At 41.4% G+C, this 19802-nt stretch overlaps 1 protein-coding gene across 2 annotated transcripts; it reads left to right on the forward strand.

Annotated features, from left to right (window-relative positions):
- Window positions 1–5727: 5727 nt before the first annotated feature.
- On the forward strand, window positions 5728–11716 carry metrn (meteorin, glial cell differentiation regulator). Of its 2 annotated transcripts, none has more exons than XM_042398177.1 (4): window positions 5728–6106; window positions 6862–7295; window positions 8907–8966; window positions 9651–11716. In XM_042398177.1, exons 1-4 carry the CDS (start codon window positions 6000–6002, stop codon window positions 9962–9964), a joined length of 915 nt encoding a protein of 304 aa, XP_042254111.1. In that variant the 5' UTR covers window positions 5728–5999; the 3' UTR covers window positions 9965–11716. The 2 variants fall into 2 exon arrangements, with proteins under 2 accessions (XP_042254111.1, XP_042254110.1); XM_042398176.1 differs by lacking the exon at window positions 5728–6106 and adding an exon at window positions 6193–6432.
- The last annotated feature ends 8086 nt before the right edge of the window (window positions 11717–19802 follow it).

Genomic DNA, 19802 nt, shown 5'->3' on the forward strand with positions numbered 1-19802 from the left:
AAATGATTTGTTTGAATTTCAAAGTGGAAAAAAGTGTATTTATTATTGAAATGTTTTTTAAAGACAGACAAACTGCAAAAATGCAAAGAGCAATAAAGAATCGCCTGGATTAGGGCACAGAATATGTAGAGGGTCATTTTAGACACCTGCAGCCTCTTCCCTCCATTTTGCTAATGAAAAGTCCCCAGGGCACCCAGCTGTGACCTCTGACCTCAGACACTATAATTAGCTTATATTTGGAGCTGCTGAATGCCAAAAGTGGATAGTCAGCGTGTAGAGCTATGGCACTGAAACAAATAAAAGAACTTTTAAAAAATTAATTTTCCACAAAGTACTTTAAAGAGACGCAAACACACATGGCAGTGATGAATGAGACTAAATAAGTACAATAAACTAAAACAAAACCATGTGTGTAAGACTGTGAGTTAAAAAAAAAGGAGAGATAGACACAGAAAGAGGAGCAAGTTCATGCAAATATGTGTGAGAGAGTACCGCATATCCTCACAGAAAATGTGTAAACTGACACTTGACCTCAGCTGCCACAAACAAATCTCTTGTGATTTGTGTCAAAAACATGAGATAATTTATCTGAGCCCTTTCAATGCAACAACACGTGGACCATATCTTCATGCAAAAGTTATGTGAGATCCCGATGGACAAGATTAAAGCACACAAGGGCCGCATAAGAGTATTGTGACAGTGGAGCTAAGTGATCTATTACATGTTTAGAAAAGCATTAGAGAGCATTCTCAGGGTGTCTGCGCGTTTCCAGCTGCGTTTGCTATCAACCCTCTCTGACTCTGTTTATCTGGTATATGGCCCTCTTGTATTCGGTTTCCCAATGGGCTTTACACTAACACACACACACACACACACACACACACACACACACACACACACACACACACACACACTGTCCCACACACACACACACACACAAACTACACAAACCAAGATGGGAGGCACAAAGAGAAATTTACTGTCATACAAACAAACACAAGCACAATCAGGATCCTGAGAAAGTGCAATGAGAGAGCAGGTGTCAGTTTTCACATGCGGCTCTCATGGGGGCTCGGAGGGTAAATATCAGCGCAAGTTTTTCCGTGCTCCAATAGCGTTGGCTCTTCTCACAGGCCTCTGGCCGCCATTCGACTCTGACTGAAGAGTTCCCTCACCTGCATGAAGAGGTGAGAAAATGCCAACTTCACTGCTCTCACTGACTCATCACAACAACTTACTCCAGTGGAGTTTTGGAGTTGTTTACTTAGCGTCTGTCCTGTAACTGCATACATGAGTCACCATAGAGAGTCCCTTACAGCTAACAGATATATAAGAGGTGTTGTGCTTTCAAGTTGTTAGAAAATATTCATAATTTCATTTTTTTTTTACCAAAGGCATGACAGGCTGTACAGCTACACTGTAATTGCAGTGACATAATAATAAAGTGAAAATAATAAAGAAAAAATTGCTGTAATAGTGACAAAATCCACATGCCTCTACTAAATGTTGGTTTTCAGTCATAAATGAAGCAAGAACTTAATTTTCTTTGGCCCTGTTTTCAGTTTGACAAGTGAATTTTATTCATTAATATCTGGGGCTATGATCCAGGACAACAATGCATGATAATTTCCTTCAACACCACAAGTGTATGTAAAATATGTGAGTCTTCACTAAATGTATTCTGCATTCTGGCACTCAGGATATCAAGATTTTTCACTTGTTGGCCGAAAATAATATACAAATCAGTCAATCAAACGTAGCCTGTTTCCCATGAACAAACCGCAAACTAACCAGATAAAACATCAGACGCAGCACAATCCAGTAAAGGGAAGGGCATATTTTCTGCCACCCTGAACGTAGGCTGATTATCAGAGTGTCCGGACAAGGTCTTAGATCTCATTACCAGCAGATAGATGACTCTGTGCTGGAAAACAAACAGCAGCGATGTCAGATCAGCCGGATTAGCACTGAGGTGCCATGGGAAGCTGCTGAAAAGTCTGGGAACGGCGACATCTCATCTTTCCAACTCAGTTTAGTCTCCCTCTGGTGTTGATCTACTATCTAAAACGTCGATGATGTTTTAGATAGTATAATACTGTTACACCAAACCTCTCTGAATAATATAGAACTTCTGCACCCCATCGGCCTTCTCTCGTACAAAACTACAGGATTAGGTCTCTAGATGTCAGTCATGTTAGACTTGTGTGGTGTTACAGAAGAAGACAGGAAGTGTTGAACTCTGATTAATTTTTAACTGGGAACATGCAGCAGAGGGGATTTCCTAGCTAAAATTCAAAGGAGAAAACTCAACAAACATTCAAATTACTGAAATAATTGGTGCATTTCTACTAGTTCTTTAAACATGTTTATAACCCTAAAATATGCTTATAAGTCTTGTTTTTTAGCCTTGAAAAGAGTCTCTATGTGCCCGAGACAGCGAGAAGAGACAGTGAGAGAAAGTTACACACAATGTCAAAGTCCCATAAATACCGGTGACACCACACTGTCACTACATCCTCTCTGTGTTTGCATACACACACACACACACACACACACACATAGAGGAATAAAGAATACCACGCAAATAGACACAGCTCTAACACATGCATGCAACTCTCGTATGCATACAGCAGCACTGTTTGAAGACACTCTCATTGGCGGGCCAGTGAGAATGCAGCAGACACAGAGAGCTGAAACTCTACAACAGCGGGAATCTGGTTCAGTGGTTAAAGTATGAGGGCAGCCATTACAGTCAAAGATGGCATTGTTCTCGATGTAGAACAGAAGCAACCAGGTCTGACGGTTCACACACTCAAACTAACCTCAAACACTGCTTGGTTGCAGCTCTGCACACTGGTGTGTAATTTGTGATTCTTTTCTGTGCACACAATGGTCCTGTGATACAACCAGGTGGAATACAAAGATTCTAGTGAAGCCAAATAAAGTTTGTTGTATTTCTGATAAACAAATGAAATGTTTTTATTATAATTAGCCAGCATGAATTTTAGTTGATATATTGATGTATCAATGATTAAGGCAAAAAACGAACTACAGGTCTAGGAATAGGTCTTTCTTGCCGAGAGTTAGATGAGAAGATGTGTCTATGCCAAGGCTAGTGTCCTGTCTGTCCGTTTAATATGAAGCTACAACTAGCAGACAGCTAGCTTAGCTTTAGAGCAGCAACAATTAGTCGATTAATCAATCGACAGGTTGATAATTAAATAATCATTTATGTCATTTTTTAAGCAAATATGCCTAAAATTAGCTAGTTTCAACTTTATCACTTTTCTTTGTCCTACATGATGGTAAACTGAATATCTTTTTATTTTTCACTGTTGATCGAACAAAACAAATTTGACGATGTCACCTTGGACTCTAGGGAACTATAACAGATATTTTTCACTATTTTTTGACATAGACAAAGCTATTAATGGATTAATCAAAAAAATGATAAGTAGATTAACCAATAATGAAAATAATAATTAGTTGCAGCTCTACTTTGCTTAACATAAAGACTAGAAACAGAGAGAAACAGCTAACCTTGCTCTGTCCAAAGTAAACAAAGTTCAAGTTCACTAATTAACATTTTATATCTTGTTTGTTTAATCCGTGCTGGTATGCAGAGTTTTTTTGAACCTTTGTACAGAGCCAAGTTAGCTGTTTCCCCATGTTTCCAGTCTTCATACTAAGCTAAGCTAACTGGCTACTGGCTGTTGCTTCATATTAACCATGTGAGTGGTATCAATCTTCTCATCAAACTCTCTGCAAGAAAGCAAATAAGCGTATTTCCCAAAATGTCAAACAATTTCCTTGGCACCAAGGCATCCAGTTTTTGACGACAATATTACATGCACTGGTTTTACTCTGCATATGAGTTCATGTATGTTTAAACTAAAATAAATGTCATTTTCACATAAGTTTTGTCTTCTCCGTTCTTTGCTCTATTACTATTTTTTCATGAGGAAAACCCTCATTAAATGAGAGTGGGAATGAAATTTGAAACTGTTGATAACCACATCAAGTGAGTTTATTCTCAGAATGCTGGAACTATAAGATCCTTGTGTTCATGGCAGAACACTAAACAGCCACATGAAAGCATTGAATATGATCCAGACTGGATAAGACTGTAGATCAGGTCATGCGGGTCACAAAGCGCGTGTGTGCTAATGTTTTAATAGACACGCGTATAAATACACGCACACTGATGTGTTTGACAAAGTGTGTAAATCTGAGTGTTGGCGTCTGAAAACTCTGCACACACGTGGATGCTCTGACATATTTGTGAAGTCCATAACTAAGTTTAGGCACTAATGTATTCATTTTTCTTTGAGTGGGTCACCCCCCTGTCGCTCTGCGCTTTAAACTCTGCTGCTTTGAAATGCCCTGTGGAAAACAAAGCTCTGTCCTGCCGCAGACAATAAAGCAGCTGGATTTCTGCACATGTGCCTTTGTCTTGGTCTGAGGCCTTGTCATAACTCCATCAGAGAGCCTAGACTTTCATCAAACACACACACACACACACGCACACACACACAAGTACACTCAAAGTCACTGGCTCGGGGAGATGGATGGGCAATATAGGCACAAAAGAATATTTGATTTGGTTATAAATACCGCAACATGAAAGAGAAGCCCAGCGGGGGAAAGGGCAGAGGGCACGACAACCAGAGGAGGCAAAATCTTCATCATCCTCACCATCATATATGTCGCTCCTGAAAATCAAGTTAGCATTATTGAACTGTGACCAGTGCTTTATGTCTCCTGTTTTGTCTGTTTCACCAATATCATCTCCAATATCACCTCTGGATCTTAAGAAGTCAATATTTTATTACATTTCAGAAGCTCTTGAGATGGCAAGACCTTTTTTTTAAGTATAAAATGTTGCAGAATGAAACAGATGTAAAACGGGCTGCTGATGTAAAGCTTTATGACAAGGTTATTCAAGGTCAGGGGATTTGGGATTTTAAAAAAGACAAACACAACTCATTATAATTATAAAAAGTATTTTATGCGTTTATAAAGAAAAAGAAAAGAACATTTTGAAAACGAAGATATCTCAGCTCTAAAGCCTGAAGCAGCATCACAAAGCAGCAAACACACTTGTTTTATATAATATTTAAAGTCCCCCTTCACTCAAAAATGTTTTTGTTTTGTTTTTTTTTGCTTATTGTTACTTCACTTGGATTTTTATTGAGCTTCACTGTGCAGAATGAAAATCTTTTCGATGATTACTTGTTTAGTCTATAAAATGTCAAAAAGTAATGAAAAACTGTCCATTAATTTCCCAGATCCCAAGATAACATCTTCAAATCGACCTTGTTTTGTCCGACCAACAGTTCAAAACCCAAAAATGTTTAGTTGATGATGATATCATCCACTTCAAGAGCTGAATCTGTTTTATATTTGTATACAACAATATTTCTGGATTTTTCAGTGAGGGAGAAGCAGGATATGTAAACAAGTTAATAAAACTTTTTTTTTTTTTTGGGGGGGGGGGGGGGGGACATGTCAAACACAAATTATTATTCAAAGTACAGCATTTTTAATGTCTTAAAACATGTTTGGATGGGACTTTAAACTTTCCTTACTCACAAACTCACTCAGCATCAGTTAATTAGTATTTTCTATGCAGACATGTCCAACACAATAGTGAATTGTAACATGGTTTATCTTATGCAAACTGTTGCTCATTCTGCAGGTCAGACGTACCTCCCCCTCCTCTGTGTGAGTGGTTTAAAGTTTCTCTGGTCGCTCTCTGATTGGTCGCTGAAGTTTTTCTGAGGGGGAATAAACTTCAGAGCTGCGCGTCCCCTGACGCACAGCAGCTCGGAGCGTTGTGGGCTGCAGCGGTGTTCTCTTATCTCACACATCAGGGTAAGAGGATACAAAACTATGGAGGTTATCAGAGATAGGATTAGATTTGTTTCATAGAGGAATTTGCAGCTTTTGGAATAATCTTTTTCAATTTTTTTTTTACTTTGCATCATCATCTGTCGAAAATGTCTGGTTTTGGAGTTCGGATTTACACAATTTGGATTTTACTTTTGGTCCTTTTTGACGCGGCTCTCTCGAACTATTCGGAAGACCAGTGCAGCTGGAGAGGCAGGCAAGTACTTTATATTTCCTCTATTCGCTATTTTTGCGCTAAATGAAAACATTATTTCAAATGTCGCTCAGAGATGTTACAGGTGGCTCTTCTTTATTGTTTTTTGCTTGTTTGCTTGTTTTTTTGGAGTGCGTGAAAGGATGCTTGTTTGAATGCAACAACATGTTGAGACTAGTCATTAGGACGCAATTAAAATGTTTTCGAGCTCTGCTGCGATTGCGCCTCCGGGCTGTCTGCAGGAGGCATGAAGGGTCCAGACAGACAGGAGACGGAAGGATTAATTCTGATAACTGGAGAAGATACATACTGTGGATGTCGTTATTGAAGTCAGCTTCATAGTAGCGATATTATTAAAATGCCTGCAGAGGACTTTTAGGATACATGTATATACTTACACATAAGTTTGGCCCTATAGATGATGTGAAGGGCCCTTGGTCTCACAGAGCTGCCACTAGGCGGCGCTTTCTCTTATTAAACTTTTTGGGTTTTTTTACTTCTCTCTAACTAAAAAATAATTTGGGTTTTCTACAATTTTCTTACGAGCATTTTGGTTAGCTGTTTGCATGACTTGTGTTTAAACCATCTCAAACCATCCTGCAGCTAATCAGTGTGATTGTTTTAGGAAAGTATCCACTGATGATGATGATGTTAGGAACTTAGGAAGGTTTCAAGCCCATACTGTGACAGCAATTTGTAAATGGAAAAATAATACCAAAATCTTTGTTTAACCATCCCCTCTTCTTCCCCTCACACAGTGGTTTGTCCCAGCAGCAGGGCAGCGTGGAGCAGATCTCCCTCCACTGCTCTGAGGGCACTCTGGACTGGCTGTATCCCAAAGGAGCCCTGCGCCTCACCCTGTCACCCCGCCTGCCCTCTGTGGCGGTGGGGCCCGGCGGGAGCAGCTCAGGCCTCATCACAGCCTGCGTCAAGCCCTCTGAGCAGTTCCACGGAGCCCAGCTATACCTGGAGAGAGATGGGGTCCTGGAGCTCCTGGTAGGGGACCGCTTGGAATCCTCTCCCCCGCCGAGGGTTCGCTGCTTTAGCCGCCTGCCGGGGGAGAGGGTGGCTCTCTTCCTGCAAGCTACACCTCACCAGGATATCAGCCGGCGGATCGCATCTTTTCGCTATGAGCTGAGAGGGGATTGGACTGCTCGCCTGTCACTTGACTCCAACCCCATCAGCAGTGAAGGTGAGTCAGTGAGGCATTAGTCAGCCATGTTGATTTGAGCAGAGCTGCTTTGAGTCAAACAGAATTAGACACAGTGAAGTTTTTCACTTCAATTTGTCATTTCTAGTGAGCTTTTACTGAACAGAGTAAGTACAGAAGAACTTGGGAGAAGTTTTATTTCTTTGTAACGGAAAACTTAAATCTCAGTTTACTCTAATCTCACTAATCTACAGTATGTGTCTGTTGCTGTGTGAACACCTCAAAAAAATTTTTAAAAGGCAAAAAATATCTGACTTCTTGGTTACATAAAACTCTTCACAAAAACCACCAAAATGTGGTCAAAGTGCTTTTTCTTCCATCCTGAAAAGGTCAGGAGATGTAAGGTTTTAACCCACCAGTGATGATGATATAAACTCTTCTCCGTAGATGATTCATAATTAATAACAGGCCTCTGTGGGCTGGCTGGACTTTCCATAGCCCATGCAGAGTGCAGAGAGGAGGAAGTGGCCAAACTTTCCCCAGAGGCGTGCTGGTTTGGAGCAGGAGAAGGGGAGACGTGGAGTGGGGAGGGAGGGGGACAAAAGCACAGTATGTGGGGCTTTCTCCAGAGTCCAGAGCCCTTTGAATGGGTGCCGCATGAGTATTCTGGGATTACTGCCGTCGCCTAGGCGACAGGGAGGCCTCTACCCAGCTGAGATGCTCCCCTCTTTTGTTGAGCTGCCTCTCTGTGGGGAGACTTGTCTGTAGGAGTGTACTCCCCCCCCCACACTCTCTCTCACACACACACACACACACACTGATTAGGTTTGGATGGGGGTTTGCTGTGGACTAGAGAGGAAGGAATCTCATTTATCAAGAGGTTTTTCACTATGGAGGAGAATGTGTGGGGTGGGTAAGGGGCCTCCAAAGAACCACAAGGAGAAGAGAACTTTAAAAAATGCCATGACTCTTTTTTATTCTACCCACAGTTCAGTCATTCAGACAGCCAGAGCATTGCTGGTTTGATTTTAATCTTTAGTTGTGGTTGTCTGGCTATCCTGCTATGAATTTCAGAAAGGTGCATTTTATAGATAGATAGATAGATAGATTTATAGATATAGATATATATTATAGATAGTATTTTTTCCCCAGTTTTCAAAAAGGCCTCAGCAGGAAGGAAGGGCAGTATTTTATGAGAAGTGGGATTGTGGTCCTTAAAAAAAATCTTTGAAGTGCTCCCCCACTCCCTCTCCCCAGACCCTGTCGAGCAGGCTTTGATGAGGTGTGACTGTAGACACCCTGGAAGGCTTTAGGGGGGAAGTTTCATTTGGCCTTTAAATTGTCTGGGGTGGAAGAGCCTCGCACCTTAAAGCTCCACTGGTCCTCCTCTGCCAACTGTAAAAGTAGCAGCTGTCTGTTAGAACGCGGTGGTTGGTCGTTCCTTTGTTGCTCGTCTTTGCGTGGAGTATTAAGTCTAGATTCACATCTCACATTCCTGTGCATGTGATCTTTTATCTGGAAATACGGTCTTTGATTTCCAGAGGCTGATTAGAAGTATTAGCATATAGGTGTTTTCTAACAGTTAAGAGTTTTATGTGAGGTCACCAACTGACTCTCTTTTCTCTCTTTTTCCTCCTCTCCTTGTCTCTCCAGAAGCCTGCAGACCCTGCAACAACACAGAGATTCTGATGGCTGTCTGTACCAGTGACTTTGGTAAGTTACCTGATATAAAGAGCTGCCGATCACACATGGAAGAACACAGCAAATCAGGAATGATATGTCATTGTCACACAGAAATCTCCTCCCTCTAATTCAGTCAGGATTATCATATTTAACCAGACCACCAAATGGCAAGAAGTCCTTGCAGCAAATCCACAGAAAATAATGATTTCTTGTCAGGATCTACAAATCGGTTGTATCGAATTGGTTTAAAGGCAGAGCACCCCAGTGCCTCCAAATCCTCTCCTCTCAAAAGTGCAAAGGTTAAAGGTGAAACAGCAGCTCTCTGCAGCCCCAACACACACACATAACACACCCACACACACAAGAACCCCTAATGAAGGCGCTGTAGTGGACTAATCCTCACATCACCCCCCTAGAGAAGAAGCAGTGGACTAATCTCCAGGCCCCTGATTGAGCTGTAACAGGACTGAGGGGAAGTTCAGCTGGCAACAAAAGTTAGAAAGATTAGTGGACAGGCTTTGGTTTTGGGACGGCTTTTACCATCAGTTGGTATCCCACAAAGAACCGTATCTCTTGCTGGAATTTGACAACATAACATTTGCAAGATGGCAAAAATACAGCAAAGCATTTTATGTGAACAAAAAGAAACACATTGTAAAAAAATAATCACAGAAATGAATTGGAAATTAACCAGAATGTGCTCTTTATCCACAGTTGTGCGAGGTAACATCAAGTCAGTGGAAGAAGACGAGAACCTACGGGCAGCAGTGATCAAGGTCAGCGCCACTCGGGTGTTTCGTCAAAAGTACGCCCTGTTCACCGGCAACAGTCGCCTGACCAGCCGGGGTGAAATCAGGACTCTGCTGCAGTGTGGTGTCAAACCGGGGCCCGGCAGCTTCCTTTTCACCGGTCGGGTCCACTTTGGGGAGGCCTGGTTGGGCTGCGCTCCCCGCTACAAGGACTTCCAGCAGGCATACATGATGGCCAAAGCAGCCCAGCAGATACCTTGTGAACTGCCAGTAGACTGAGCTGAAAAACTTTCCAGCAGCTTGTCTACCACGCAGAATCGAGGCTGTACTGAAAGTCAGGCCAAACTCAGCCCTGTTCCATGTTTTGGAAGAAGCCACGAAGAGCAATGGCCGATGTAGCCATGGCGCCACCAATGGATATCGTCTTCCCCAAAGGACTGAGGAGTGAAATGGGCTTTTTTCCAACACCATCTCAGTGCAATATGCAGTCTCCGGGTCCCCAAGACCTGGTGAAGTTGTGACATGAGGGACATGGTTGAAATGAAGATTATACGCATTTGGCATTGGATGGTTTGAGTGATGCCATTATGCAGATTCAGAGGAAATCTCTTGAAAGGGTTTCCATTTGGGATAAATTAAGTCAAGCCATTAATTCAGGCCTATTGAGAGTCATTGCTTTGAAACTCAGGAAAATTTATGAAAAGTTCTATAGAAAGCTTACTGCCTTAGTTGCTATCCCAGTGAGGATAAAACCCTAGGCAGGTGTTGCTGTGGTCCAAGATTTCAAATTTCCTACCTTTTCCCACAGTGTTTTTGTTCGGAAAATGTCTGGCCTACATATTGAGCAGTCAGACAGCCATAGGACAGTGAGTTTAGCATGTTTTGGTGGCCACCCCTTTGCTGGGGTCCTCCTCAGTGTTACTATTATTATTAAGGAGATTATAAAAGGTCCTCACAAAAGGAAATGTAAAAAAAAAAATATTTGCACTGATAAAGGAAAGGGAATGATCTGGAAAGTGATGCTGCAAGCACTGAAAACCAAATAAAAAGCAACTATATGTAGCATAGTGGAGCGATTGAGAATTTTAATATATGTACAGATAATTTGAGCACATACAGAAGTAACACAAAGCTGAGGCTATCTGAGCAGCTCAAACTAGTGCTGAAAGCACTTTTCATACTCTCGCCAACTCTGAGATTTTACTTCTGTAAGGAGATGCAGGCTTTTAAGAGCAGTTTGTTAAATAAGTCATTTTGTAAGATATCACACCTTTCATGTCATAGTTTCATGTCACTAGCCATCCAATATGTCTGCAAGATTTTATGTACGGTAATTGGACTGTAAAGAGAATTATTTAAAGCATGTGTTGGAGATAAATTGCAGCAGTGTAGCCAAAGCAGTTAAAAGTTTGATTGTTGTCAAGTCAATTACTGCTCTCCGATTATGCTGCAGCATATTATTAAGACACACATAACAAGACATTAAAACCAAGAAGCTATTTTATGTTGTGAAGTAAAAAGAAAAAAAAAAAAGATTTTATTCACCTGTATATAATCAGCAATGTTCATAGAACTGACGACAACAGCCATTCATGACTGATGTCCAGTGATATTCTGTGCTGTAAAGGTAAGAATGGAGGAATATACAGAAAAATCCTGTGACCAGTTATTGGTGGAAAAACAAGTTATCACACTGAACAAGGCTAGCTCAAGACAAACACAAAATATGCATTTAATGTGTATAAATTCTGTTCTGTAAAATGATTTCATATCTAATGTGCACTATATCAACAAGGAGAGGGGATCATACCAAATGACCATGATGTGCTGAAGCGGTATGTCTTAAATGCATACACTGCCATTTTGCTGTTTGTTTCTTTTTTATGTGAATTTATGTTGATATCAATGTGAATGTAAATATGTCAATAAGAAATTCTAGAAATGTTGGCATGAAAAACGCCTATGGAAAAAAAAAAACACTGTCTCAGTATTGTGGATTATTTTCATGTTTGTCTGTGTCATTAAAATATACTTTAAGAAAACAACCTGGATGTTTTGGGATGTAATTATTTTCTTGTTTAGCTGATTCTTTAAGGCTTTTTAATTCAATGTGGTCATTTCATGCTCCATAAACAAAATGCAGCTGGATCATTAGTTTGTCAGCACACTAACTCTCTGTTAGTGTCAAAACTGTTTAACCTACATTAGAGTATGTGCGACCAAAGGTTTTCTACCATGGTAAACTTTTCTCAGACATAAGTCACTTCAAGTACCCATGAATCAGACCTCTGAAAGCTCAGAACAAATGGCATGCCTGAGAGAGCAAGCTGAGAGAGAGATTTAGGGAGAGTTTAGGACCCTGAGCGCGTTTAGACAGGGAAGGACGTAGAAAACAGAGGTTGGAATTCTGTTGTCCTAGGCCTCCCATTTTCAGGATTCAGGAAGCAATAAATTGCCATTAAGGGAGCGGCATGGCAGACTGGGCTGAGCTGAGGTGCCACACAGTCGCTCACTCCATCCTGACCACGTGTGCACAAGGACACAATCAAACCAAATCTCTTTTCCACTCCACTTGGCCATGTGTCTTCAGCCTGGAGCAAACGTTTGTTTCCAACCTCAACTTGGATTTTATCTACAGCATCACATAACATATCTGTTACCTGCTGTGGTTGACCACGGTACATATTTCCGCTCTGACAGATGAGGAGCTGCATGCTAGATAATCCAGAAACACCCATATGACTGAATCTCTATGATAAATTCACCACCTGTTTCTCCTCTTTGCAAAATTCTGCATAAACTTGTACTGCACACACCTCAGTAAAATCTCAGATTTACTGTAAGCAGTAAATCCATTTGAAAAAGAGCAGCTGGGGAATTACCATGGTGTTTAGCTTAAATGGAAAAGACTCACAAAAGCACGACATGCTTCCCATGTCTGGCAAGCTATCTCCCATAGAAACCCTGACACTGGTTTGCCACCGCATCAGTAGTTCATGTGAGTGAACCTCCAACCTCCCCAGCTATTTACTGCCTCAGTGCTCCTTTAAAACATCCCGTAGCTGGGGGCCCCGAGCTGCTCGGCTCTGCACACAACCTCCTCTGCCCCCCTCCCATCCAGTCCATCTGAGGTTACTGTTGCAAGGCTGATAAGCCAAAACAAAGAGCACTCAAATTATACTCCCTCAACTAATACATCAAGTGACATTTTGACAAAGCTCAACTTCCTGCATTGTTATCATTTCTTTGCGACCTCGGCTTGAACCCCTCAAACTGCAGTATTAATGTCAGTGTACCTACAATGACACAGTGGCATAGTTGCACATATTAAAACAAGCTATTTGAATTACTGCTGTTTACATGCATGCAGTCCACAATTCAAATAAAAATTATTTTCACATCTAATGTTTACATCCAACACTGGAAATGACTGCACACACCATTTCAATGCTGACTTATTTTCATCTGTTATTTGGCGGCCCCGCAGAGTGCTGCAGACACACAGTAAACCCTCCTCCCCCATCCACCCAACACCTCTCTTTACTCTGTCCTGTTGTGTGGCTGAGGTGAGGTGCGGGAAGCACTCAGGAAAGGGGAATCAGAAGAGATGGGACAGAGTTGTTGGGTGTGGACTTCCGTCAGCCCCTGGGGGAGTTTGAGGGAAGTGGCCAGAGACAAAGCTCCAGAGATGAGAGCACAAGCGGGGGCAAAGTGCTCCTGGACACTCCCTTGCAGTCTGGCATAACAACACTCCACCCAGCACACAGGTCCTGTGTTTCTAGCAGCAACTTTCCCCTAATAACCAACTATATAAAGGTTCATAAATCAGACCAAAAACCCCTGATGTTAGACTTCTACTAAGACTGATTATGGACTTCCTTATCTAGTCTAAAATGGGACTTATTTATATATATTCATTGCATCTACTTTATTTTTTGTAACCATCATAGCCCTTCAATAGCTCCTGTTGCAACCCCAGCCATCAATGGAGGGTGGGAGATCTCTGTTTGAAATCTCTCTTCCGGGTTTTCGCAGTTTTCCTTCTTCTCCATCATAATGGCTTGCACAAATACATTTTTACATTATTTAAAAATGTCATCATTGTCTGCAGAATTGCTGAAATTTACACAGTTAACATGATGTTGCACTTTGTTAGAGCATTTTCACTATATTTACTTCTGCATGACTTCATAGAATCAGCTGCACCACTAATACCTGGTTAGGTAACTCTCCTTTTTTTTCTTTCCAATAAAATCATTGTTACCAAAGTCAGATTTGACATACATGGACATGATTTTACCCAGCGGCAATCTCCGGGGCTGAAAAATGAAGCCAAAGCAGAAGTGCCAAAAACTGCGGCCCTTCAAATGGCCACTTGAGGCTCCAAAAGTGAGTCAGTCCCCATAGACTCACATGTTAAAATGCTCAACTTTTCAGCAGAAGTAAACATGTTTACAGGCTGGTACAAAAAACAGATTTGGTCTCTATAGCTAATTTGCTGTTCATGACAACTATACAGGGGGTGAATAAATGAGTGAAAACTCACTCATTTAAATTTTATTGAGGCTTAATGTTATGCATAATTAAGGGAATTGCCGCTTTGAGTGACAGGGGTGTACCGTCACACGCAAGTCGCTACCACGGCAACAGCGTTGGTTAACCATGGCATAACCCCAAATTCACGGAGTATAGGCGTAGCCATAGCTGACGCTATTTCACTGTGTCTTCAATTCATGAAAGTTAATTGTAACATTTTCGTTGCCTTGTTCAGCATTTGGTTGTACTAAAAGACCCTCTAAGGAGTGGGATGTTCATTTTTTTCCAGTAAGTACATTTTGTTTTAATGGTTTTAAGCCTGTTTTTCGCTAGTGAAATAGCATTAGCATTAGCATTATCACAGTAAACCATAGATTGTGAACGCATCGTGCTAAACAAGCTAGCAGCTAGTGTTAGGGTTAGCTCCATCCTCTCATCCAAATATGGTCACTTCTGGCTCCAAAATTCCAAGATGACGACAGTCAAAATGCAAACTTGAGGCTTCAAAACCATGGATGTATAAAGAGTTCAAAACAGGAGTCCACACACCAGTGGATGACATCACGGTGACTACATCCTTTTTTTTTTTTACAGTCTATGGATTTTACATGATTTTATCTTGGCTGTTTGTCTTTAAATGCCAAATCTGAAACCAGCTTCTTTACCAAGGTTAGGTTGTATAACTGCAGGAATATCAGTTGATTCGCTTCAGCTTCTTACTGTGCCATAGCTTGATTTCTCTCAGTGCATGATGGGCCCTCTCAAACTCATCCTTCACTTGGACTTCAATCAACTGTAACTTTCTTTTCATGAGATCAAGAATCTGATCTTTCCCATAATGTTGACCACAGCTGCTGGGTGTGTCGGATGCTGATTTGGAAACTGTGGCTGCAAAGCTCTGACATCATACAAAATCATATCGCCCTGTTTTTGCCAAAAGAAACTTAAGGCCTCTGAATCACTAAACAGACAATTTGCTCTTCTGCTGCTTTTCATTTTTCCACATCAATCTTGTTTTCTCAGTGTCAGGTCGAAAGAGAGAGAGAGAGAGAGAGCGAGATTGGTGTTCTGCATGAACTAACCGTCCTTCAAACACTTGTGAACCAGACAAGACATAACAATCCATCTATGTTATTTTTTCCCCTCAAGCACTCTCAGTCTCTGCACACTCAAATGGCCTTTGGTGTCTACATTGTGAATATCCCAAAGTTTGTCCAAAAATATACAAATATCTGAGAAGCTAATTAGCTGAAAAGGTCTTATCTAGCAAGTCTGATAAAAAAGGCGTCAAGGGGAAGACATTTGAGGGCTTCTTTGCAGTTTCTGCATATGGTAGAGTAATGATGAAGAAACAGCTGTGGATTTCAAGAGGCTTTATTGTCCACGTAAACAAATGATTTTGCCATAACTGGTAATCCAACCCGCTGCAACCAGACATTAAGCCTAGTGGTCTGTCCACCTCTTCCTGTGACTCAGTGGTTGTGCATCCTGCTCCCTCTCCATCAGCTCGGCACCAGCTGAGCGTGAGCATGAAGTCCATGACCACACTGGCATCCCAGTTTCCCAGCTGACGATTCCTTGTTCCCATAACACCCTCGCACAGCTGGGAGTGATGATCCCCAAATGGAAATTATGTGACCATGCTAACCTGCAACTCACTAATTCTCATTTTCAGGCTTGGAAAATGCCAGACAGTAGTCTTGCAACACAAGAGTTTTCGTAAGGCAATGACTCACAATTTTCTTTCTGTTGTAAGCAGTTTGTAAAAACTGATGAGTAAAGAGTGGAGCCTATTCAAGGAGGAAAGTGAGGGTGGGAGAGAAAAACATGGTCAGCTTTAAAATAGAGTGGGCAGTTTGGGTGGGTTGAGAGGTCAGGGCAGAATAGAGAACAAGTGTAGAGCGGTGCAAGAGCATGTTTATCTGGCCATGTTATCCCTCTGAAGTACTGAAGGGAGGAGAGCGAGGAGCCCCCTTTGTTCCTCAAGAGCCTGCAGATGGCTGTAATCCCTTCCAAAATGCGCACTGAAAATCAATCAAGACAGAGTGGACATGGTGTATGAGAGTGGAGGCGGGAGACACTTTTCTCAGGGAGGGGGTCCCGCAAAGAAACACAAGTTGGGTCAAACAAGCGTCTTTGGTGCTTTCCCGCCAAAAAAAGTATTGTAAGGAAAGACAGGGAATGAATTGCGACCCCCTCCAATGAAGGCCCGCTACCCCTCCGTTTGAACTGAACACAGCTGCCATCTCCTCACTGTATCCTGGGGCTGACATCAGCCTGCAGGGGGTACAATCACAAAAACCTCCCAAACACTGACATCATGCACTAATAAGGCTACTTAGAGCTATTCACTGTGTCAGGATGAGTCAAAACAGGCGGCATCCTACGAGGCCATCCTCTTGGTGATGCCTGAGGAAAAATCAGGGGATCCTCAAAGTCTGTGGGCTTCATCCTCTGGAGACAATGAATATTAGACACAATTTCATGGCACTACATCTGATAGTTGTTGAGATATTTCAGCCTGGGCTTAAATGGTTGACTGACTGACCACTCGACAGACCAACAGGATAAATAGCATTTTCCTACAGTTTCGTCTGTGCCAAAATCCTCATCTGTCTGCAGAACTCTCTGTTATACAACTTGAATTCTCTGTGTTGTGTCCTTGTGTGGCTGACGTCAGCCTTCTGGATACTTAACCCCAGACTGTGAGTCTACCCACTACGGAGAAACACACCTGTTTTTTGTTGGGCTCTAAAACCCTGCCAAATAACCATGAGGATTATGGTTTTCTGACAAAACCTGTCTGATTGTCAACACAAAGGGGAGAAACTTCCCTAGTAGATTAGTTCATTTCTTCTCTCACTACCTGCCACCCACCCCTGTGTTTCTCTCGTCTAATCCTGCAATACTACAGCGCTGCCCGGCCTCCCTCATTTGCACCCATTTTTTTTTGCCTGCTATCTTCCCCCTCAGAGAAGTTGTCTTGGGTTACCTCCTCAGAGACATATTGCACTTTGCCTTTTGTTCGACTTGTTTATTAAGGAAAGAGGTAGGCAGGAACGAAACTGCCACTCACAGTTGTTTTGTTATGTCACTAGTATCTCCTTGCATTTTTCTTTTGCATTTTGCAGCTTCAGGGTAGGATTTGTCAACAGATATGCTTGGTGCACAGTGCTGTGAAATAGGTGAAAACATGACAATGACATTTAAAACCACTCTCATTATGAAACTTGTACAGGTGTTTATTTATTAGTATTAAAGGAAAAATACATCACTTGACATGGAAAGGTGCTAGCTATTATTAATAAATAACATTTATATTGACAAAGTAGTTAATTCCAATGTTCCTCTAAACTAGTCTCTCAACCAGCCTCTCACACACAAAATAATCCTACATTTCCCAGAATTACTTTCATCAATAGCCAGAGTAAAACTATAATGTTGTTGCTTTGCATACTGTTAGCAAACTAATCCATGAGCGATGCTGCATATCTTTGATCACAATCCCTTCATCAAAGCTCAACATGTCTTATAGCTGCATTGCATTCTGGTCTATTGAGGTTACTGTTGATGGAAAATGAGTCTTTCTACTACAGATTTCCTCTTTATAAGTAAGTATGGTGACTCTAGAAAGAAGCTCTTGTACTTTGATTCTAGGGACCCTCAAAAACCCAACTTTAACGGTTGGTATTTTAGATCACACAGAACATTTTAAAACTCTTTAACTGAATCCCACTTATTCCAATATATATTCCCCCATAAAACTGAAAATTTCTATTTTTACACTTTGGTTTTTCTTACAGATTAAACAAATGATTGTGAGATTCTGTTGTTGTTGACAGTGCCATGCTAGCCATTTCCCCCCGTTTCCAGTCTTTATGCTAAGCTAAGCTATCCAGCTACTGGCTATATCCCTATATTTAATAGAGAAACATGAAAGTGGTATGGATCTTCTCATCTAACTCTCCATCAGATATCGAATAGTATATTAAACTAGTAATATTTCCCATGATGTCAAACTTTTCCTTTAAGCTATGCCAGCAACATCTTAACTTGTTGTCAAAGTTCTCCATGTTTGGCCAGCTGGGACAGTTAAAGGTCACTTAACCCAAATTACAAGAATAGGTTTTCTTGTTTACCCCTAGAGGAGTGTGGCCATCCAGATAATTTCAGTCTTAGTGCTCAGATTTTAAGATATCTAACCGCTGAAACTTCTGCTGCCAATCCAATACAATGGGGGTAAAGGGATTTAAGTGTGTGATCCTCAGATCATTAAATAAATACATTTGAAAAACTCTACAGTGACATTTCTCTACAGAAAACATACCAGTTGCTCTGGATAATCCACATATCTAATTGTCAACAGTTTTTATAGCAAGAATTTCCTGGTGAAATAGCATTTAATAAGATTTTGAGCACCATAAACAAAATTCTTTTCACCAACATTTTATTGGACACTACCAGGAATCTTAGAGACAACTATCTTAAAACTTTGGCACGTATTACTGAAACTGTTCATGGCTAGATACCACTAAGGAATTAGGGTGAACTAACCCTTTAACAGTCTGAGAATGTTTTCGGATATATTTATGCTTTTAACAAACTTTTAAGTTACATTCTTCTGTCATGGTGGAATGTGACTATGCAAAACTAAGTGGTTGCTAAGAGCACTTTTCATGTTGGATTGCGTGAAAAAAAAAGACGAGAAAGTTGTGAAGCCATTTATGCATCAGACGTGCTGACAGTCAGACGGCATGTTTATATTCCAACAAAGTGCACTCACACATTGTGCATCAGCCCAGCCGTTGTGGCCCGTCTGATGTGTCAGAAGCTCCCGAGCCTTCCTTTTCCTTCGCTCCACACTCATTCCAGGGGAACATGTGCGCTGGAATTCTCCCCCAATTAAGACAGGGATTAGCCGGGACCACTGTGGGAACCGGCTGAGTGTGGGAAAGCAGAGGGTCTGTCCCTCTCTCCTTCCCTCACCGACACTCAGCCTCATTCTCACTCGCTCTTGTTCATCGAGCTGCCTCCCTCCCCTGCCTTTCTCACCCTTACTGTAACTATCTTCCTCCTCTCTTTTCTCACCCTATATTCTTTCCACCACATACTTTTTTTTTTTTTTTTTTTACCTTTTAGTATATATTTTCACAGCTAACTCTCTTAATCCTAACTTCCAAAAGTATTTTTTTATTGTTTCCCTGGTAAATCTCCTCTCTTATCTTTATAATTATACACACTGCCCTCCTTTATATTTTATTCTTTTCATTATTTTTTTCCCCCTCGCTTGTAGCCACCCAGAATCTCCATAGCTTTCAGTCCTAATTCTTCAAGGTTTTCTGAAGTGCACGGTTCTTCTGTGCTCCCCTCTCTTGCCCCTTCCCTCCTCCCTCTTAATGCCTCTCCAGCCTTCATACTGAAAGCTTGTCTGGAAGGGAAGCTGGGGACTCTTACATGAATAGTCTGAGACTGTCAGACTGAAAAAAGGGGGCGAAAAGACAGCTCATCAGAAAAGAAAAGACAGGTGTCTCAGAAAACAGACAGTTACAGTTTACGTTGGCAACTTTGCATTAATCTATTA

The sequence above is a fragment of the Thunnus maccoyii genome, chromosome 20 (genome assembly GCF_910596095.1).
Source record: "Thunnus maccoyii chromosome 20, fThuMac1.1, whole genome shotgun sequence".
In the NCBI taxonomy this organism is placed as follows: Eukaryota; Metazoa; Chordata; class Actinopteri; order Scombriformes; family Scombridae; genus Thunnus; species Thunnus maccoyii.

What these genes read in the sequence shown, in the direction of transcription:
- metrn (XM_042398176.1), top strand. Translation starts at nt 6,269, where the DNA reads ATGTTGAGACTAGTCATTAGGACGCAATTAAAATGTTTTCGAGCTCTG. An exon ending in CTGTGGATGTCGTTATTGAA is followed by an intron (nt 6,433 to 6,861) that starts GTCAGCTTCATA and finishes CCCCTCACACAG; the next exon opens with TGGTTTGTCCCAGCAGCAGG. An exon ending in CAACCCCATCAGCAGTGAAG is followed by an intron (nt 7,296 to 8,906) that starts GTGAGTCAGTGA and finishes TTGTCTCTCCAG; the next exon opens with AAGCCTGCAGACCCTGCAAC.